Here is a 23,719-nt window from a genome sequence, read left to right as displayed (position 1 = left end):
ACAATTTTAACCTCTTACAACATCTTCACTGATTAATAATAAGGCCACAGAATGATACTACCTAATAGAAACAGTTTTTATTATGCTGGATACCATTATATGTACATTAGCTCCAAGCCAATAAAAATACACCTGTGCAAGTTGTAAAGAGAAACAATTCAAGAAGGGACTGGAAGGGATATCAAAATGTAACATAAAGGTCAAGAGTCCATTATGCATTGAAACCTGCAGTGCTTTTATTAACAGAGATACAATATAATTTATCCAATAATAATGGTAATTGACCAAGAGTTACTTGCTAAAATATGTATTGTTGCTTTATTAACAAATAACTGAATTTAGACAAACTTGTAAAAATAGGGAAAAAAAATAAACAATTTCTCATATACCACTCTCTGCTATATATTTTAAATGACATTTATTCAACATCTGCTACTGAATCTTTATTTTCCATCTTAGAATAAAAAGATCTTTATACAACTTTGGATAAAAGTGATGATTGCAGTTAATTAACTTTATGAGTATCTTCCACTTGCAGTTTCGTATGACATGAACCTTCTAAGTCTTCACTATAAAACTAGAAATGATGAGAAAATGGCTATGAATGCAGAAACAAGATGATTAATAAAGCCAAAGTTCAGGGGAAAAAACATGTAGGAATATTGCACATCCACATATTTGCATTTAAAGGCAGGCAAATCAGTTAGGACATTTCTTTTAATTAGGAGCAGAAGTAAGAATTAGACTTAAAAACAGAAAACCCACATTCAAATTAAAACTCTTTTTAATGTGTGTGGCCTTGGGGACATCCCTGGGCTGCTCTGAGACTTGGTCTTCTCATATGCAAAAGCACGGATGATTCTGCACACTTCAGCGGGTTGCAGTGAATGTTGCCTAAACCACACATGGGAAAGCAGTTTCTCCGCAGACAATATTTCTATAGTGAATTCTGAATGCTGAGCTCATATGCCACTACAGCCCCCAACAGGTCCATCAGATCTTTAGGTGTGTTTTTCATTCTAAACTTTTCCCTTTCCATACATATGCTTTGTTTGGGACCATTTATTTAATTCACTAGATAAGGAGCTCAATTCTTACTTTTGCAGAAAATTCTCCTCTTTTTATCTCAATGCCAGCTGGTACTTATGTACATGCTCACTGTTGAGTACCACGGTCCACCGGCAAGAATTGCTGAATAACACACATAGACTCAGGGCCACTGTCTTGTCATCTTAGGGACCTTCCCAGTGACAATTCAGAAACCCCCTCAGAGTTCAGCAAAATTCATGAAGTAGGCACACATACCAATGCCTGTACAAATCAATAATAGCTTTAGCCACCAGAACATCTTTATACAAATGATTTTAAAAAATCATTACCTCTTTCACACTGGGGTCCAGTAAAGCCATAAGTGCATGCACATCGATTTGGGGCCACACACCTCCCTCCGTTGAGACAGCCACTTTCACAGACAGCTGTAAAATAAGGAGAGAGCTGAGAAGGTTTACCTGGGCATAGATGCTAATGAAGTAACACTTATGGTCCCCTGAAAGGACAACAATAAAAAATCTCAGTGTACTCCCCCTGGTATTTGTTTTGAACAGTCACTCTACTGTTAACAGATCCTCAGATGTTTCTCTGTCTTAGGGGAAGGTTAGGTAAAGCTGCCTATAACTCATGAGTTTGTATCTATATTAACAAGGCTGACAGTTTCATTCTGTGAAGATCTGAGCAATACTTTCAGTTCTGCATCTAAATAAGGGTTTCTAAGAGACTTTACCAGATGAGAACTGCATTTTAGCAAACTGACTCTTTGGTTTATGATTTATGTTTAATTTCAAGAGGGCTCCCACCCACCCCTCCCTTACAGAAATGCAGCATGTTAAATCACAAAATTAACTGCAAACAACAAAACATTAATACTGACAATAATTCAATAATTTAAGCACCATAACGAAGACCCAGTTGAGTGCTATAACAGAATCTTTGAAAACTATTGGTGAGATAAGTCCAGAGATACTCGAGGGAGGAATATTTTACTTCTTAGAAAAGGCATTGAAATAAGAATTGAAAGCTCATGCTCTGAACAACTCCTCCCTGTACAATTTCCTGTAACTCTTCCATGCATGACCTCTTTCTAGGCATCTTTATCGCAGGAGGTGGGCTCTTCCCTGCCATATCTGGAAGCCCCACCCACTCCTCAAAGCCCAGCTCAAACCTCACTCCTCCATGAGGCTTCCCTAATACCTCCATCTAAACTCACTGCTCCTTCATATACCTCCCATACATTCTGCTTGTACCTCTGTGGCAGTTGTGGAGTTGAACCACTCAGAACTCTCTTCAAGAGAACCTACTGCAAGGAGCTGAGCTGGCAGACAGCTTCTAGCAGCTGCTCCTTTGGATCTGCTGCAAAGTTCATGCCAAGGGCACACTCTCAGCCAATGACTGAACCTAGCAGGATACCAGAGCCTCACCACTTCTGCCCATCATGGAACTCTTCTGATGAGCTGTCTTTGCTCTGGGCTCCCCATCAGCTTGGCCTAGGCTTCTCTAAGATGTGTTACAGTCTCAGGCTCACACATCATCCTTCCTTCCCTCTCTCCTTGCACAGGGTCAGACTGGCATTGGGGTCTAAAGTTCATCCCCTCCTACTCCTGCTTCTTCTCCCTTTATTCTTCGCAGCCTTTTCCCTAATAAATCTCTATATATCCAATAATGTCTTGGCATCTGCTTGGCATCAGAGGACTTGAACTGATGCAATCCCTCATAGCCAAAACTTATGGCAGAAATCTGTTTCTCATCACAAATTAGAAAGGTTTATGTACTTTAATTTTTCTGCTTTGCCTCTTAATTTACAGTCAGGGGAGAATAAAGAAATTTTAAACAGAAAAGAAGTTTTGAGATTGCCTAAGCCAATCCCCCATTTTACAGATGAGGAAGCTGAAATTTAAGAAAGACTTTCTAATTCTGCAAGTGTTAACTGAGCACCTGCTGTGTGCTAGGCTTTGAGCTAAACTCCCTTGGAGTTTAGAAAACAGAGAGATGAGGAGAACAAAGAACAAAGAGAAGAGGAGAGATGCCCAGCAGCTCCTTCTGATTCTCCTTCAGAAATGCCTCTGAACTATCCACATCTTGCCACTTCTATAGCCAGAGCCTTAGTTAGGACTGTTCTTCCTGCCTCCTGTTTCTTCTTCTCCACATGAAGCTTGAAACTGTGGCCCCACTGATCTTTCCCATTGTAAACCTTTTCACTTAAATGAAGTATATAAGGCCGGTATTTCATAGCATGAAACACGCGTGCTATGGAGTCAGACTGCTCAGGTTCCAATCCCAATTCTGCCAATTACCATCTGTATATCTTTAGAGAAATTACTGAAGTCCCTGCATCCAAGTTCCCTCATCTGTTAGAAGGTAATATTAATGGCCTCTAATTCAAAGGGTTGTTGTTACAGTAAATGAATTAACGCACATAAAGAGTTTTAAAAGATGCTTAGCATATAGTAAGAGTAAAGTAACACAACAGGTATATGCTATTGCTGTTGTGTATTGCTGTTGTCTCACTCCCTTTCCTGGCTCCGCTTTGAACGAAAACACAGTATGTATAAAGGCATTGAAACCTGGCTCATGACTTCCTATGTGACCTTATTTCCCTTCTGATCATGTCCCTCAGGATTTAAGCTGTAGAAACACCAAAGCACCTGCTATGTCTCACGTGCTATACCCTGTACCATCTGCCTAAAAGGGCCACCCCCCATCACCTAAGTGAACTCCTACCCATCCCTCAAGACTCAGCTCAAGGGCTGCCCTCAATGGGCAGGCTGCCCTGCCTCTGCTCTCTGGACTGCACAAAACTCAATCAATATTCCTACCACACTGCAGTTTGTGGATGGTTGCTAGGGCATTATATAAATTTTGGTTTATATATAATACCATTATTCATCATAGCAAATATATATACAAAGACAAAAATTAGAAACAACATGTATGGTGCTCACCATTAAAGATTCATTAAATAAACTGCTAAACATCCATATAATGGAGTATTATGCAACTATTAAAAATGTTTAATCACATGAATATACTTCTAATAAAATATTAAATTTAAAAAGTGATATAAAAATTGTATATACAATAATATCTCATGTAACAAATATGCATTATAAGTCTAGAAAGTAGTTCTGGAACTATGGTATTATGAATAATTTTATTTTTTATATTTTTGAACTTTTCCAAATTTTTTATGGAGTAGATATATATTCATTTAGAGTAATAAGAAATAAGCTTTTTAAAAGTGATTTTCATCTTCTGCAATGCACAGGGACTGGTAGAGAGTAGACACAATAAATGGTATTTGTAAATGAACCAAAATGCTGAACACCATGTGATAAGTCCACAGTAGCAGAATCTAGATTGGGAAACTAGAAAAGTACAGATACTATTAATCAAGAGAAGGGACACGTTTAGGGAGAAAGATGAAGTCAAGTTTTGAAATATTTTATTTGAGACATTTCCTAAAAATCCAGGAGGAGAAGTTTTAACAGGTGAATAGAAGGTATACATATGGAATGAACAAAAATTCTGCAACCTTGGATGGTGATTGCAAATCAAAGGGACAAGGTGAAGGTAAATGAGAGGAAAATGAGTCAAACAACCCATTACCAAGATTCTGATAGGAAATCTGGTGCTGAGTGTGTTGGATAAGTTATCTGTTCATCTGTAAGGGTCACTGGATGTCTGTAAGAATGTGGTGTCCCAGGTTACCAAAGAAAGTCCACCAGCACTTATCTCTTTATTCTATTTGTCTACATATAGGTTAACATCTAGAATACTTGTAACTATGGTTTACTTACGCTGTCCACAGTGAGTCCCTATGTATCCTTTCTGGCATATACAGTGGTCGTCACTGCAGCTACCTCCATTCATACAGCGAATATTACAGTGTTGTACTTGAAAAAAAAAAGAAGAATGATTCGTTTTTGCAATTTAACGGCATAGATTGCAACAGTTCACAGGAAATGATTTGTAGTTATTTGAAGAGAAGATAAAATGGTTTACCAGAATTCAGATATTTATGCAGAAATGACCAAACTGACAATGTTAAACATGTTTTCACTAGTGTATCTAAAATCATCTACATCCTAGAGTGTTTCCCCTATGTTTTCCTCAAGTAATTTTATGGTTTTGGGTCTTATATTTAAGTCTTTAATCCATCTTGAGTTGACTTTGGTATATGGGGAGAGGTACAAGTCCAGTTTCATTCTTCTGCATATGGATATCCAATTTTTCCAGCAACATTTATTGAAAAGGCAGTCTTTTCCCCAGTGTATGTTCTTGTAACAAATACTGGCGAGGATGCGGGGAAACGGGAACTCTTCTACACCATTGGTGGGACTGTAAATTAGCACAGATATTATGGAAAACAGAATAGAGGTTCCTCAAACAACTACAGCTAGAACTATCATATGATCCAGCAATCCTGCTACTGGGCATATATCCAAAGGAATGGAAATCATGTCAAAGGAATACCTGCGCTTCCATGTTCATTGCAGCTCTATTTACAATAGCCAAAGTATGGAACCAACCTAAGTGTCCATCAGTGGACAACTGGATAAGGAAAATGTGGTATACATACACAATGGAATACTACTCAGCCATAAAAAAGAATGAAATTCTGCCATTTGTAGCAACATGAATGAGTCTGGAGAAAATTATCTTAAGTGAAATAAGCCAGATGAGGAAATAGAAATGCCACATGTTTTCACTCATAACTGGATGCAAAGGAAGGAAAGAAGGAAGGAAGGAAGGAAAGACCACAACAATACACTGAACTTACAGAAGGGGAGAACAAACCTAAGTATACTAGAGATGGAGGGGAGAGATGGAGGGGGTTTGGGGAGTGGTATGATAGGTCAGTTAAAGGGCATAAAGGAAAATCACAATTTAATAATGAATTTACTAATTATAAATAATAAATAAAAAATAAAATAATCTATAATGCAATGCAGTTGTTTCTTTGACATTACTTTATAGTGCTAAATAAACTTAGAATCATTTCTATAATTCATACCAACAAGAAAGTAGTGCCCTGAGTAACCACACTAGACAACATTTCAATAATTTTCCTGTGAAAACATTTAGCGTCCCAGGTAGGTGGCCAGGGAAACAGTCAAAGTAACAAATTCCACAGAATTTTGTTAAAAGAAATTTTGGAGGCAGAAAAGAGAAAAAAGAAAATACCAAGAAAGACATTTAATAACAAGAACCCTGATGACAGGGACAGCCGGACTTGGCTCAGAAAGAGCTGCTTGTTTAAACTGTAATCTTAAACTAAATAAGATCCTCGGTGTTTGAAATCCACTCTTTGTCACATTTTCACCTACTGAAGTGTATGTTTCAGGGCCCAGGGTAGAAAGACCGTGGCTGACAGCTTTAGACCTGAGACAACAGAAGAAGCTGCAGACTCCGCAGTGAGAGGCAATGGCAGCAGCAGTGTGCTCTCACTTCTCCAGTGTGTAGGCTGTCTCTGTTTCAGTCATTCAGCTATGCTAATAACACTTTCAAAAACCCCAGGCTATTCCCTAGCCCCCCAGAAGCAACAACTATCTTACTTGGAGAAGACCAAAGGCTTAATTGAATTAATCACTAATCCTTGTTGACACATTCTTCATACGAGGAAGCCAGGATTGGGCAATGGAAGTTTGGCTTATTCTGTCCTGTCCTCCAAGTTGTAGGAGTAAATTCCCAGGGGAAAAGTCTGACAATTTGACATAAAGAGAAGAGAATCCCTTTTTTCTGCAAAGAGCAGAAATTAGCTGCTCATGCTCAGTGTTATGCTCAGTCTTCTAGAGCACAAGGAGCAAATCTCCTCCCTACAGCGTAGAGAAGATTCTCCCCAGCAGCCATCCCCTTCTATACCCCTTTTTAGGAACCCTCAGCACAGTAGCGAAAAGTGGCTACCTGATTTCATGAGATAGGGCCATTTTTTAATAAGGACCTACACAAATCTCAGTCTGATGACAGGGAAAGGAAGGGGCAAAACCCAATATGTGCTATGCCATTTTAGAGTACAAAACAGTTAAGGCAAGTTGAAAGTGATACGCTTTTTCAAGAACATGTCACACACTTACTGAAACATCATCAAAGCCTCCTTACCTCCTCTGGATGAAGAACTAGCTCCATCCCTCAGCATGCAAGCCCTCTCAGCCTAGACCACGTGCCTCTCAGGGTTCCTTCGCACATTCTTAATATGTCCTATGACTCAGTCCCCTGATCTACTTATCAATCAATCATTCACTCAATCCACACAAATACTTCTGAGTGCCTACTATACACCACGCAAAAAGCCACACACTTTGTGCTACTCTCTCCATGGAATCTCCTCTCTAACCTGTCTCTTTGTCCCTAACTCTTAATCTTCAACTCACAACACAGTTCCCACCAAATACTGAAATCTTACCTATTTCCAAGACCCATTTCAAATGTCTCTTCTTTCCCTTGATCTTTTCTGATTTCTATTGTCTCCTCCCTCCCAAACCAACGTGAGCCCTCTCTCTTCTCAAAGTACTTTACACTTCTCTTTTAAAGTATATATTACCTAACCTATTTTTTATTTTTCCTATCCCCAATCTATTTATCTAAACACTTCTTGAGAGTGGGGAGTGTCATGATTATTAATTATATCCCCTTTAGTACACATAGGCAAGCACCTTGTCTATATGTAGGTGCTCTATAAAACTGTGCTAAATTAATGTCTGTGTATTGAACTCATGCTACCTGATAATGACATCAAAAGCTATGCTCAATGACCAAACTGAGTCTGAAAAGTTGCCCACTGGGACATACGCACTTATACAGCCCCAAATAGGTTGCTATTAAAAATCTTTAACTTGGCTTCCCCATGTATAAAAGCAGAAATAAATCCTTTGTTGAAGCATTGTTACAGAAATCAAGCAACCCAGGAAACTGATTAAAGCAAACTTATTTTAGGCTCCTATGATTCCATTAAAACATCTCAGCCCAACTGCTTTTTAACTAAAAAGCTATCTACAAGGATACAAAGAAAAAATGATTTGGTGAAAACTTTGGATAATATTCTAAGTAGGTCAGAAAAAGGTATATAGTTGCTTTCAAATTTGAAGTTAAACTCAGCTTCATCCTATCTTAGAAAAACAGTGAGGACTGGGAAAGGCACAGGAAATGATGTCATCTGTCAAGCAGCATAGGAACTCAGCCCACGAACTGATTTCAATTAAAGCAGTTCATGCCAAGAGCTAATTTCCATTCCCACATGAGTAACAAAGCCATTTAGCTACTTTGAGATAAAAAAGCTAACAGTAGTTTAAATAGTGACTTTACATTATTTGTTCAAGTTGCAAATCAGAATGAATTCTTCTTTATAAGAACTTTACATTTAAATGCAATGTAGGGCTGGCCGGTTAGCTCAGTCGGTTAGAGTGCAGCTTTGTAATACCAAGGTCATGGGTTCAGATCCCTGAGCAAGTCAGCCATACGCACACAAAAAAGATTTAAATGCAACGTAATAAAAACTCCCTCAACGTGCTGTTATATTTTTTCACCCTGTCTTTCAGGTGAACGTTTTCCAGCTAATATATTCGTTCTCCTCTAAAAAATAAAACCACTTGGTCAGACTTGTGGAATGATATGGCATGGTTAGTCCCGTGGCCCGCACAACCAACGAATCACGAATCCCTGGGGGAAGGAGAATGAGGCGAGCTCATCATCAGCTCTTAACCACCTGCTTTGCCACAAACATGCTTACTGTGGGAAATTCCCCATTCTTTGTGAGCCTTAGATCTTTAGGGGAAAAAGCATTTCTTTAAAGGTGGGAGCAATCACTCAGGATTTCTGTGGGGAAATAAAGGAACTAGACATGCCACTTCACTGCATAAGCAGGAAACAGTTTAGAGAGTATATATACACAGATTGGTTTTATTTTGGATTGAGTCCTGCCATTGATGCATATTCTAAATTTACTCTGATTTGAAAGAATTCCGGAGGTCTCATAATTAGGAAACCAGGTTCTATGTCTCTAGAAAAAGCCAACTGAAAAATAGGTGTTCCACATATACCCAACAGAATGCTACATCCTTTATTAAATGTGCTAAATACCCCAAGTCAGAATATATTTCTAAACTTAATATGTGTTAAGACTTTACCAGAAAGTGAAAATGCTAGGGAATTCAAAGCACCAGTGTGCAGGATTATGCTGACACATGCAGTTGACCTCGAAAGCCATGAAGTCCCAATGAGGACATACTCTTGAAGATGGGCAGACAGCCTCAAAGAGTTTCACATAAGGCTCAGTATCCTAAAACTAACAGAAAATGTTGCCATTTACCTGTATCTATGTAGGATCCTAAATTAAATTTATGTTCATTTCAGATGTCAGTCAGTCATTTCAGTCATTCAACAAATACTTACTGAACACCTTTCATTTGCCAGGCATTGAGAAGAGCAGAAGAGACTTTCTTTAGATTATAGCCCAGTACTAATTAATTCTTAAAATGAGTGGCAAGAAGAGAATGATGTGAGCACACTGCAGGAATGAGAGAGATGCAGGTCTGGCACTTGGGTCTAAATACCTCAGGTAATGATTTTATTTGGGATGCATTAGGTTTGGAATGATTCTAAAGATCTGCCACCATCTTGGCAGGCACAACTGGCAGAAAGAACATTGGAAGCAATTGGCAAATAAGCATCTGTATGGCAAGCATGTGATTTTAATTCAGGCACTAGGAAAAGCACAGACAGACCAATTAAACAGCTAGACTAACACCTGGACTCTACACCTGAGACAATAGTCCACAGGGGCAGCCAGAGTCACTGCAGGACAAAAACAATTTTCATTTGGAAAGATAACAGCAATGACATTCCCATAAAGTGCATAAACATCTTGTGGTACCTGAAGACACACAGTTCAGAAGAGCAATTTCACTACAGCATCTCAAAAAAGAAAACCTAGCCAAGCTGGAAAAGGTCCAGAGAAGATCAAGTTAAATGATTGCAGTGATAAAGGTGCTTGAATAGAGGGCAGACTAGAAAGCAAAGAATTCAACTGTTTCTAAGAACTAGTGTGAGCACTTTCCATGCATTCCTCTCCTCCCTGTCCTTATAAATTCCACACTTCCAAGGGTCACTTTCTCCAGACTAGATACAGCACCACCTTCCCTTCCTCTGCGTATCCTCCTCATACTTTCAGCATGTGATTGCACCACACTCCCTCAAACTTGCTAGCACACTGGTCTAGAACTGTTTCCCTGGTCTTCTTCTACCCTTAGAACTTGTACTTGTGTTAAGAGTACAATTCTCACTGAATTGAAGTAAAAATGATAAAATTTGATCAAAGTGAAGGGGGGGTTCCACAAGATGTCAATACTTCCCAAATTGATATACAGGTTTAAAGTAATTCCTATCAAAATCCTAAAAGTTTTTGTAGATATAGACAAGATTAATTTAAAATTTTTATGGAAATGCAAAGGAACTAGAATATCTAAAACAATTTTGCCAAAGAAGGATAAAGTCAGAGAAATCGGTCTACCCAAATTCAAGTCTTATCATATGCAGTAATCAAGACTCTCCAGTCTTAGAGAAGAAAAAGACACATGGATCAATGGAATAAAATAGAGAAGCCAAAACTAGACCCACACATATATGTCCAAATGATTTTTGACAAAGGCACAAAAGTAATTCAATGAGTGAAGGATAGCCTTTTCAGAAACAAACAATTTGGACATCACTAAGCAACAACTGAACCTAGACCCCAACCTCATACCTCATACAAAAATTAGACTTGACACCAAAAGCACGATCCAGTAAAAGTTGATCAACTGGACTTCATCAAATTTTAAAACTTTTGCTCTGTTAAAGATCCCATTAAAAATATGAAAAAAGCAAACTACAGAGTGGGAGAAAATGTCTGTAAATCTCATATCTGACAAAGAGCTAGTATTTAGAATATATAAAGAACTCTCAAAACTCAATAGTAAAATAATAAACAATCCAATTAGAAGCTGGACAAAAGACATGAAAAGACATTTCACTGAAGAAGATATACAGATGGCAAATAAGCACATGAAATGATGTCCAACATCATTAGCCAGTAGGGAAATGTAAATCAAAACCACAATGAGATACCACTTTACAGCTATCAGAATAGCTAAAGTTAAAAATAGTGACATCACCAAAAACTGAGTCATTCATATACTGCTGGTGAGAAAGTAAAATGGTACACCCACCCACTCTGAAAACAATCTGGCAATTCTTAAAACCTACACATGCAACTACCACACAACCCAGAAATTGTATTCCTGGGCATTTACCTCAGAGAAATGAAGACTTGTGTTCACAAAAAAAACTGTCCACAAATGTTCATAGCAGCTTTGTTAGAGTAACAAAAACAATGGAAACCACCCAGATGCCCTTCAACAGGGGAATGCCTAAAGAAACTGTAGCATGTCCGCAGCAGGTACTATGACTCAGCAGTAAGAGGGGCAAAGTGCTGACACATGCGGCTACCTAGAGAAATTGCCAGAGAATTACACTGAGCAAAAAAAGCCGATCCCAAAAGGTTACACACTATGTGATTCCACTTATATAACATTCTGGAAATGATGAAACTATAGAAATGGAGAACAGATTAGTGGTTATCAGGATTAAGGACGGCATCAAGGCAGCAGGAAAATGACTATAAAAGGGTAACATAAGAGATGCCTGTGGTGATGGAAATGGTCTGTCCTGACTGTAACTGGTTGTTATACTATAGTTTTGCAAGATGTTACCATGGAGAAAACTGGGTAAAGCGTACCCAGATCTCTCAACATTATTTCTTACAACTGTTTGTGAATCTACAATTATCTCAAAATATGAAGTTTAATTTTAAAAGTTCTCTAAAAAAGTGTAAAGAATAAAACAGGATAAGCATGAAATTGATGTCCAAATCCTAAAATATAAAACATAGGGAACAACTTTTATAATAATGCATTATTTATAATTACATGTATATTATGGTCTGAATGTTTGTGTCCCCCCAAAATTCACATGTTGATACCTAATCTTCCATGTGATAGCCTTTTGGGGTATGATTAAGTCATTTGAGTGAGGCCCTCATGAATGGGATTAGTGTCCTTATAAAAGAGGCTGAGGGAGTCTGTTTGCCCCATCAGCCATGTGAGGACACAGAAGGCACCATCTGTTAGGAACGGGCCTTCCCCAGACATGTGATCTGCTGGCACCTTGATCTTAAACTTCCCAGCCTCTCGAACTGTAAGAAATAAATTCTTGTTGCTTATAAATTACCCAGCTTAAGGTATCTTGTTATAGCAGCCAAACAGATTAAGACAATATATAAAGTTGTAGAGTTTGTGAACCCCAGTATTACAAGCTAATATGTATTTTCTCTCTCTGTGTGTGTGTGTGTGTGTATGTGTGTTTGTGTACATACATATTCAATTGGAATTTAATTACTCATGGATCACTTAACCATGACAGGTCTTTATAACAATTACATTGCTTGCGGCATCTCTGGCTTCAGAGACTGACAGAGAACAGTCCTAAATGGAGCTGGAACTAAAGTCTAGAAAAACCACTGTTCTGACCCTGTCTAGCTAATCTTTCTTTTTGCCCTGGTGCCTCAATGAGCAGTGTCAAGAGTTGCACTAGGTCTAAGGGAGGCCACATCTTCGTGGTGTCCAAGAGAATTGCTGACTGGTAATTTGGATCTTCTGGAAATGCTGTCTCTCCTTCAGGCTACAATAGGATCTTTTCTATTCTCAGAGTCATAGCATACTCAAGTTGAAAACCATGTGAAAGAACAACCCTCCTTCCACTCTTTCCATCTTTTTTTGACCAGTAAGGGGATCGCAACCTTCCACACGGTGTTGTCTGCAACAAGCTCAGCCAGTGAGCACACTGGCCATCCCTATATAGGATCCAAACCCACAGCCTCGGCACTCCAGTGCCGTACTCTCCCGAGTGAGCCACGGGGCTGTCCCACTCTTCCCATTTTTAAATGAGAAAATTAAGGCCCTCAGAGTTCTCACAGATTGCCTAGGTAGGCATCCTTGACTCCTATCACATAAGAAGTATAAAATTTTTCATAGGGAAACTTGGTGAAATGATCTAAATTGACCCTTTTAAGTAGAACCACAAGTAGTGAGTGCAAACATTTCACTGAGTTGAGGTTATCTTTCTATTAGCAAGAGGGTCAGCAAAGTGATCTTTCTACATCGTCTACCACACAGTAGCCAGAAGTTCTGTGGAATGGCACAATTGTTCCCTAGAGCATCACTTCAAAAGATCAGAAAAGAATTCTGCCATTGTTAATTTTGCAAACTCTTTAGACAGCATTCATTCAGATGGAGTCCAGGCCAATAATTTTAAAGGCTCTGAATACCTCAAAAACCCTGGTGAAACCATATCCTCCTCCTTACACCACTGACATCCACAAGCTACTTGGGGACTTTGTCCAATGTCCAGGTACTATACATGGGAGCCACTTCTTCTGAAAGTACTGCCCAAAAGTGTTGGACCTCATTCTCTAGCTTAAATCTGGTATCAGGACCTTACCACTATACTCCTCCCACCCCACAGCTAGCTTGAGGTATACTAGGACCACGGCTTTCCCTTATGGTCTTGTTAACATCCTGTCTCCATATCTCACGATTTTTACTTGAGAGAAAAATCATTAGCAATTCATACTATCATTGAACACCTTTCCAGGTTTGCCATATGGCTATAATTTCTTCCCCCAGAAGAGTACAGTGCTGTTAGCTGGTACAAGGACCAATCTCAGAGATGGGTTCCTTCCCAACCCTGAGACTCTCACTCCTCCATGGCAGTCTGGAGTCATCCCGATAGAAATGAAGGTGTCCAGCATGTTCCTGGAAGTGCCACCAGCTGACTTCTCTGCCTCTTTCTATTTCTCCAGTTCAGGTGCCCTTGCTATGTACAATGAACCTACTGTTACTTGGAGGATGCACATTCAAAATCAAACTGAGATCAAGTAAAATATGCTACACTCTGTGCAATGAGAGTCCCAGCAGATGAGAGAGTTTCTAGCCCAATCTACAACTGGCTGTATTTAGTACTAGGCTGTTTTGCTTGGGTTCCACCAGAAGCAGGTTCTGAGACAATAATTTCAATGGAAGTAGTTTGTTTTCGAAGTCATTCCAGGAAACATGGGTAGCAGAGGAGGAAAATGAGACAGGGAAGAGAAGGAAGCTAATTAAGTACATTATCAAGTCTATTACCATTATAGGCAATGAGAGCTCAGTCCCACTAGAGAACTTTAGGAGACAGTGCAGAACAAACCTCATAGTTAGCCACACTGAGAGGCAAGGAAACTGGGGCTCTTATCCAACAACTCTCCACCTGTCATTGGTTAAAAGTTGCATCTAGGTCCACTAAGCCTCCAGCACTTCCAGCTTGCTCTGCACAGAGAACCTGGCATGCTCCCTAGCTAGAAAAATTTTACAGAACACTCAGGCAGAGTCCCCCATGTTCACCCGTGAATGTCAGTGGAAGGGAGTGGGCACCAAGAGGGTCTACCACACAGGATAACTTGCCCTAGCCTATTGATCAGCTTAAGAGAGTCATGTTTAAATGTTAGGACCCTTAACTGTTAGTGAACCTCGATGCACTGAAGTATTTATTCACAATAGCCAAAAAAGAATGTACCTATTCCACAATATTTTTCCTTAAAACCTTGTCAAAAACAGAACACACTGTAGGGGGAGTGCATTTCTCCCCAAAAATGGAAAATGGAAAAGGAACCTAAGTTTTTTGTCTCGGTAATGGTCATTTTTCAACCATTATTATTATTATTGAGGGGCTGTTTACATAGACATGAACTTCAACTTTTTAAACAACCAACAATGACTCACTTCCTCCCCACCACCATGTTTTTCCTAATTTACTACTGTGGACACCACATTAAAAACAAAAACAACAAACAACAGAACAAGCAAGTAAAGCTCTGAAGTATGAATTGTGGATGTTTATTTGGCATCACAGAATGAAAAAAGTGGCAAAAGTCTGAAAGGAAAAATATGTTTTTGCTTCATGATCAATCACCTGCAGAAAGTGCTATAACTACTCCTTATGTTTTCTCCTTGCAAAGGTAGGGGTTTTGAGTTTTAAAGAAGTCTTTCAACAGATTCGTACTTCAATACCACAAGGAAGAATCCTCATTTTTTGAGCCAAAATTGTCCATTAAACCATCATTTCATTGAGCACCTTTTATGGTGTTTACATTGGAGATACACAGATGAATAAGTCAGTACCTACATAAAAGGCCATAATCTTCATATTATTCATAGTAACCATGCCTACAGGTAATTTTCCTATAAAAAGTGAAGAGGGGAGATGCAAAGACTGATTGAGAAAAGCCTTTCCAAGTATTTTGGGCAGAGCAGAGAAGGCAGATGTTCTAGTGAAAAATGTATTGCAAGCAAGAGAAAAGCCAAAAGCAAATTTAGGAGAAAATAGGGTGTAACCACATAAAATAATATTATATATAATGACATGTTATACTCACTGGATCTTGAGCCACAGGAAGGAGCTATCTGACCAGATGGGCAAGTGCACATATTTGGCCTTGAACAAAATCCATCTCCACAGGAATGCCGGCAAATGGCTGTGAATAAAACCAGAGGTCTGTTAGCACAGGGTTCAGACCAGGTTTAGTTTCAAGGGCCCAGTCCTCAAAAGAAGAGACCTGAGCTCTCATCTCCACCCCACCCCCACCTCATTAACTGCACCATCACCATTTATATGGCCTTGAGTCTCAGCTTTATTCATTGACAAGTGTATGTTGTACTAAATAAACTCTGGCTTTAAAATTGGTATCTCCCTTATCCAGACATCAGTGACTCTCACTCTCTTTGTTTATTCCACAGAACTCAATCTATCAAAAGCCCAAGACAGGCTATGAAAGGAAAACAAAACAAATAAAAATCCTGCATCTAAACATATTTATATGCTTACAAGAATTCTATTTCTACGTGAACTTTAAGATATAATGATATAAAATTGCAGCAGTATTCTTGAGAGTGAATTTTATTTTAAATGTTTAATATTTACTTTTTGTCCAGTTCTGAATTACATCGACAGTCTGAGAGGAGAATGTTGGCATCTATTGCCATCATACTGACTCTACAGTCGGGAAGCCATTCATCCTTTAGAGAAATATTAACTTTTTCATGCCACTCAGAGACTCATTTCATGCTGGTTCCAAATGCTCTGCTAGTGGCCAAAAGAGTAAGTTTAAATGGCAAATGATTTATATTTATCAGCAGACTAAGCTTTGGTCACTACTTTTTGTACTCACAGGCATGATGTATTTATTCCTCAATCACCTGCACAATCTTGCAAGAGGCAAACAAAATGTGCAAAGCTCAAATAATACACTGGATAGGATGTGCATTAAAACATCAAAAGAGCTAAGGATGGAGATTGGAAACTATTATAAAATAAGCTGTCCAAGCATCCTATAAACACTTATTTCAAACCCCGAAGACAGCATTTCTCAGAGAATTCTACAGAACACTAGAAAAGGGTTCTGTTGGCAAGTCCATTTTAAAAACTCCAAATACCATTATATCCCACTCTTAGTGAATCAGTTTTGATCTTAAAATAAACCATAATGTGCCAGATGATTAAGATGCTTTCCGAGGAAAATAACCATAAACCTCTCTATTCTTTATTCACCAGAATGCTTGTACAAGGGATTCTTGTTTTATTTTTTGGAAGAGGAGTTGGTAATTGAGGTTTTTTTTCAAATAAATTTTATTTTGTATATTTAAGATACACAACATGATGTTATGGGAAGATTGGGATTTTTGAGTTAAGGAGAAAACAGTCCCAGAACAAAAAAAAAAAAAAAAAAAAAAAGCCAAACAAAAGAGCTATTTTCTTGGCTTAATTCTTTGCTCTTCTTTTCCACAACAAATGCTTTATTTCCATAACAAAGAGATGCTTCTCTCTTCAGAATCATAATTAACAGATATAGGAGTCAGTCTCAAGATAATCCCCAGAATCTACCCTTTTGGTTTTCCCATTTCCTGTGAGTCTATGTATGTAATGAAGAGGAAAAGAGGCCAGAAAGGAGAACTGAAAAAAGAACCACAGTGACTCCATGTTCAAACTTTAAGTGACTCTTCCACAGGGCCAGAGAAACTGACCTTTTACTTGAATTTATTTACATCAGGAAACACACTGTTTAGACAAAGATAGGTATAATCATTTGACTTGGTAACACAAACACAATTAACTTTGTTCTATACATCAAAATTGTCCTGGAAAGCGGATGTAACCACTTACCTATTATGTTTTAAAACAATATTTGGACTCTTGTTTACTGCTTATATTTTCTGTATTTTCACCATAAAAACCTCTTGCTTTTCACCTCAAGTGGGCATACTTTGAGAGGTACTTTTGCCTGGTTTGCAAACCTAATAAACACCTCCTTAACATTTCAACAACAAAAAAAAGTGCTTTCTGGTTAAAATCAAGAATCGAGAAAGGGATTAACTTTTCAGGTCACCAACCAATAATGGCTAAAATATTCTATCCTTCTTCATAGAACTCTCTTGACTAAGTGAGAAGGTAGACTAAGTGATTCCTTAATGTCCTTTCAGCTGTACAAGTACCCATTATACTAATAAAGTTTTCTGAAAACTGAAAGTCATTTCATAGGCATGATGACTGTAAAAGTTCACGGAAGGCAGATACCATAACAAATTTGACTTCGTGTTTCCATTAAATAGCACCTTTTCTGGCATGTGGTTTGTCAGTCAATGTTCATAGGATATTATGAGAATCTGGATGTTTGCCACAGCAGCAGGAATCAGCAGAAAAACCTCTGTTACCACTTGATTTCTTCTCTCATAGTCCCCCTGATCTTTATCTAATGCTCTGTACCCTTCCTTTCTCCTTTGTGAATTTGGCTTCGACCACCCAAATTCAGTGTACATGGTTTGGGTAGGCCTGTGGGTGGCCAAAGAAGTCAGAAATTACATTAAGGAAATCAGCAATGATACCCTTTACTCAAAATCCCATCAAAGTGATTACATAGTCTATGCAGTCAGGCACAACATATGTAAATGACATACAACCTTGATCAAAGTATCCCTGTGGCTCTATCCCTGTAACTCAGAACATTCTAAAGGAAGTCACTAAAAAGCATGACAGTGGTTTGACTAAGTTAATGTATTTCCCAACCTGGATTTAGAGAAAGTAGGAAAATCTTAGAGCTGGAAGGCTCTACTATAAATATATTAATCGTATGCAATTACAAAGGACCACATTTTAAGGATCAACATGCAGCCAAAACAACAAAAGAAGAACATGCAGAATAATAGAGCTGTCTATTTACTTACGGACAATACATTGATTTCCACCAGGTAAGGTTTTCCATCCAGGGCAACAGTAAGCATTATAACGTGATCCACAGACATTGGGTCTGAAACAAAAACATGAGAATTCCACACTGTTTTAAAAAAGAAGATATGACCAAATAAAAGGAAAAAATCCCTGAGTTATAAGAACAGGATGAATTCTGGAAAACATGGAAAAGTAAATTCATAGGACTGGGTATTGGCATAGTGGTTTGGGACACTTTAATATAATGATATCAATAGGGATATCCCTTAATATCAACCATGCGTATGGTATATTAGGAAAATAAAAACCCAAGATGCAAAATGCAGTGTATTCTATCACAACGAACAGAAGTAAAAATTCATGAAGCCATACAGGTCTAATTTAAACAATAAACTTCCTACCAATCTGCATAAGAAAGGTCATAAAAAAATCTACTGCACATAAGATTTTACATTTCTACTCTTTGAAGCTGTGCATATTTTTCTATGGCCCAGCTCATCTCTAAAATGTTATCACATTCTTCCTTTCTCCAAAATTATGGGAATGCAAACTCTGACATGAGTCAGAAAAAATAAAGGCCAAAACATGTAAATATTTCTTTAGCAAAAGTTTTTCCAAATTTTCCAAACGCAGTTAATACCAGCAGTTATAGGAAAATAAAATCAGTATCACTCTGGGTTTCTTGTTTAGAGACAGTTCATCACATGCCTTGAAGCAAAGCCTCCATTCAGAATCCAGATGATCCACATTAACAATTTCAGGAAGCAATGGGGTCAGGATCTAGCTACATCTACACTGGAAACTAAGGCAAAGGATAGAATACACTGAGAACCAAAAGACACCACTCATTTCATTCTGCCATATCCTGAGGGCCTAAACATTGATGCTAGTTGCTGAAGTTTAGGGGCCGATAAAGAAGGTCAAACATTTTGCAACCCATTTCATAAACTAGGAGCTATTCCAAGGCTTGCTGGTATAAACACTGTAGTCCCTAAAGCAAGAGCCTTTAAAAACAACTGCCTAGCTAAAATGTATTTTCAGTTGGGTTGACTGGCACATTCTCCTTGTATATGCAGACCAGATGTAACAGCACAGAGCACTGCAGTATTTCCTCTGAACTCACTACTTCAACCTCATGCAGGATTGGGAACCAAGGTAAGGTCTTCGCCCTGTCCTTTTGTATCCCCAAAAAATCTGGAACTCTCTGCAGGGCACAAGGCATACTGCAGACTGAGGCTGACGTCAGCAAGAGAATTAGGAAGAAAGACAGAAGAGCCAGGAAAAGGGCCCTAACTCCATACTCAGCAGCCCAGGGCTTCTCCAAGGCTAGAGAGAAAATGATTGGATAGAGGCTTAATATGTGCATGATCTTAAGACCTGTCTAAGCCTCAGTTTATTTCTGTATACACTGGGATAACAAAATGTTTGCCTTATCTACATCATGTGTGTATAAATACATCAGATGAAATAATGGGCAGGAAGAGCTTTATATATGAAAAGGACGATGAAAATGCAGCACAGCATTGTCATCACAATGGAATCATCTCCTGACCCAGACTAACTACTCAGCCAGAGGAACCATAAAGGATTAGGGAAGAGAGAAAGACTTCATTGAGAATTCTAAGTCAATGGCTCTCAACCCTTTGTCTCTCCTGTGACAAAGTAGTGCCTGGAACTTTAGAGTGTCCAGAACTTCCTGGGGAAATGCAGAATCCCAGAAAGGAAAGTGAGAGGAGAAGACAGGGTAGAGAGCTGGGTGGGGGGTAAAGCTCAAACTTTTCAAATTTTATAAAAGTTCTCTCAATTTAAAATGACAATCCAAGCCAAAGTCAACTATCTCAAATCTTCCCCACCAACAGCCCATTACAACAGCTCTACTGGACCCAGTCCAACCCCAAACCAAATCCTGGAATAGCTTCAGAGGACCCTTGAGCCTTTGCAGGGTGCCCTATGGTTGGAGTAACTTTGTTTTTCAAGCAAAAATCAGGACATATTGTCTGTCAAGAATGAGAGTTTTTATGGAGTAACAACACACATAACAGGATGAAAAAGCTAACAAGAAAAGGGCTAGAGTCAGTAATTTCAGTCCTACAAAGCAAAGCATTTGAAAAATCACGGTAATATAAACATTCTTTATTGTTTTTCAATGTTTAGAATAAACCTCCAGCCAAAATGTGGAAGATCTTACAATTTACCATGGTTACAAAACAAAACGTAAATGTTTTAAACCTTCACAGTGTAAAAGTAAGGGTATAGATGACATAAATTGGGAAACAAGTTCGGAGGAAGGGTGTGGAGGGTAATAAAGCAGTTGATCCAAGAAACAGAGGTATAATTATATACTATAGTGTTTTAAAATAACCAATAAATGAAAGTCTACTACAAATATAAAAAAAATTAAGGAAGAGAGGTATAGATATCTAAATGAGCTAAGTCCCCATGTTTCATGGCAAAGAAGCAACAGGCACTGTTTAAATCTAGAATAGAGGTATAAGCGCAGTAGACGGTGTGTTATGGAGATAAATATGAGAAGAACTAAAAACAGAAATGGTTAAAACTAGTTGCCTTAAAAGATGAGGACTTGGGGGGACAAAGAGAGACTTCTTTTGCTTTCTCACTTAACGCCCATCCAACTGTCCATTTTTAAAGTACCTGCTCTTATACTTGATCACCTTTTAATTAAAGCAACAACTTTACTTTTAAAGTATGACCATCTTATCTTTTACATAGGGTACTTTCTGTTTCATCAGAATGAAACAAAGGGAACTGTTTCATTCATTCACGGTACCCTTTCATTAATGCATCATATTTTCATCTCACTGCATTTCTTAAAATTCTATATCATTTTGGATTGTGATTTATATTGTTTGCATCCACTGACTTTTTTGGAGTTTTAAAACTTTACCATTTACAAGTCATATGGTATTTAATTTCGATTGTTTCAATCAACATTCTCAAATGACAATGATTGTTTTAATTTTGTTTCCGTTTGTTCTTAAACAACACTAAGTACTACCATGTTGTGTGGCTCAATGCAACATATGAGAAAGAAAGATGTAAGATTTCTCCTCTGCTGATTTTGGTCTTGAGAACTGCAAACTAACAGAACTCGTTCAAACAAGCTGGGTGGCATTTATTCTACTTACACATAGAAAAAACAGCTCTAATTCTGGAAATAAATGAATGTCTTATTTAAGTTGGAAAGCAGTAAAACATGTAAAGTCTAAAGGAGACATGCTGGATTATTTCCATTACGAAAGATTTCATTCTAAGGTTTTAGTACAAAAAGCAAGTACGAAGACAAATCTTTAATAAAGTTACTCTTTTATGTAAATGAAAGTGTAACATTCATAGGTCTTTCTCTTCCTTTTCTCTTCATCAGCCATTCTCATCGACCCAACACCCCCACTGCCAAAAAAAATGTCAGAGTTAAAGCTGCGTGCAAGTAGCAGTAGCATTCGGTAAATTAAAGGAAATAAAAATTCAAAGGTGAGAGAACTTTCTGCTAATTACTGAAGATACCTTATCTCCTCCTCATAGCAACACTTTGAGGCAAGTTCTATTATTTTTAACACTAAAGAAACTATGGCAACATCCCATAGCTTGGAAGTACATGATGAGGATTTGAACTCAGGAAGCCTGACTCCAGGTTACACTCTCTTAACCCCTATGTTAAAGCAAAGATGTATTTGGGGGACAAGATGATATTTCAATCAATGGCACTCATGGTGACACAAGTAACGAAAATCATAAAATGTGCATCAATACGCCAAAGATGTACTCTAATAGTCCATGGGGGAGAGGAGGAAATATGTTTATATTCCACTTCACCCCTGCATGTTATATATTTTATTTAAAAATATATAGCTAAGTCTTTATCTGCCAGTTTGAATATTGTGCTCTGTAACAACCCAACTCCAATCACTGTGGGGGATGGGTGAGCCTCAGCAGGCTTGATATTTGGATCCAGTTCAGACACAGCACTGAGAGATTGTGTGGGCTAGCTAAAGCCTCTCTCAATGGAGCAAACAGCTGGGCTCTACCACGTCTGACCACATCATTCCAAGAATTGGCCTCTGTGCAAGATGTCTGCAGTGTGTCCACATTCCTTAGCCAGAACCCACTCCTGCAAGTTTAGCCTCTCTTACAGCAAGATAGTCTTTCTGCTTCCTATCCCAAGTGCAAACTCCTTTTCAGACAAGGCTGGGGCAATAAAAATAGGTTCAGGGGGCTCTTATTTCATATGTGTGAGTTTCTCAAGCTGTGAAGTGAGTAAATCAAGGCAAAGAGAACACTAAACATTAGGTAAGGGCTAAAGAGGTGGACCCTGCTCCAAGAGTTGCCTGCTTCTTCGACCTTTAGGGGAGTAAATTATGATTTACCCCCTTGAGTATAAATGTAGAGGGGCATCAAAAAGAATATGCCCTCACATAACAAAGGGTGCCCAGCTGCCCTTGTAACATGTCCCAAAGTAACGTCTTAATATTCCAGTTATAGAGTTAAAATAATATTCACTGTCAAATGTGTGATAGATCATGAAACAATCACAGTACACAAATGAGCTACATACCTTGTGAACCACACACTGTTATTTTATTTGTTCTCTGACACATTTTTATCAACATAAAAAGAAAGAAAAACCACAAATACTGTCTGATGAAGGGACCCATATTACTCCAACAGCCTTTGCAAATGCTCCCCCTTATTTTAGTGCCTTCATTCTGGCTCCCTTCGCTGAAGGCAGAGGTCAAGTCTCAGCAATGATGTGAATACCACATGTGACTGTTCCAGCCCATCTGCCAGTCACAACAACTCAACTCGAGTAATGAAACTTCAAACCCTGGTAATGAAAACGGCTTCCATGCCTCCTCAAGCTTCGGCTGAGCTCTCCAGACCCAGAGACTCATTTCTGGATTGTCTGGGTCAGCACTGGCTAGGACACAGACAATCCTGCTTTCCTCCTTTGAAGATACAAGCCAGCCACCCTCTCTAACCTACTTCGTGCAGTTTTTCTCAATAAAAATAAGGAAGAAGAGAAAGAAGGACAGTTTGTACTCTAGTTTTCAAGAATTTATCCCCTTCTTGCTTTCACCATCACCAGTAGGTAAGTGACTCCATTAACTTTTCCTCCAAAAGCCAAGGTCTATCTGTTTTTCTTTCCTTCTCTCCCTTTTCTCTCCCTCCCTCTCTCCCCCCCTCTCTCCCCTTCTCCCTCTCTCCTCCGTTCCTGTTTTCAGGGCATTTAAAATCAACTGTTTTGTTACCATCACAAACTCCATGTATCCAAGGTTAATGGCTCATCTTCGTGTGTAGCCAGTAA

The 23,719-nt window shown here is 38.6% G+C and overlaps 1 protein-coding gene across 1 annotated transcript in view; it reads right to left on the bottom strand.

Annotated features, from left to right (window-relative positions):
- FBN1 (fibrillin 1) overlaps nucleotides 1-23,719 on the bottom strand; it is a 228,745-nt gene that overhangs the window by 181,162 nt on the left and 23,864 nt on the right. The window contains exons 2-5 of the mRNA XM_063091977.1: nucleotides 18,396-18,478; nucleotides 15,554-15,652; nucleotides 4,851-4,946; nucleotides 1,380-1,475 (exon numbers count right to left, since the gene is read on the bottom strand). Coding sequence (XP_062948047.1) covers nucleotides 1,380-1,475; nucleotides 4,851-4,946; nucleotides 15,554-15,652; nucleotides 18,396-18,478 — 374 coding nt within the window. The remainder of the gene's footprint in view (nucleotides 1-1,379; nucleotides 1,476-4,850; nucleotides 4,947-15,553; nucleotides 15,653-18,395; nucleotides 18,479-23,719) is intronic.

This window comes from Cynocephalus volans, chromosome 3, assembly GCF_027409185.1.
Source record: "Cynocephalus volans isolate mCynVol1 chromosome 3, mCynVol1.pri, whole genome shotgun sequence".
NCBI classification, from domain to species: Eukaryota; Metazoa; Chordata; class Mammalia; order Dermoptera; family Cynocephalidae; genus Cynocephalus; species Cynocephalus volans.
This window is presented reverse-complemented; position numbering and strand designations above follow the sequence as displayed.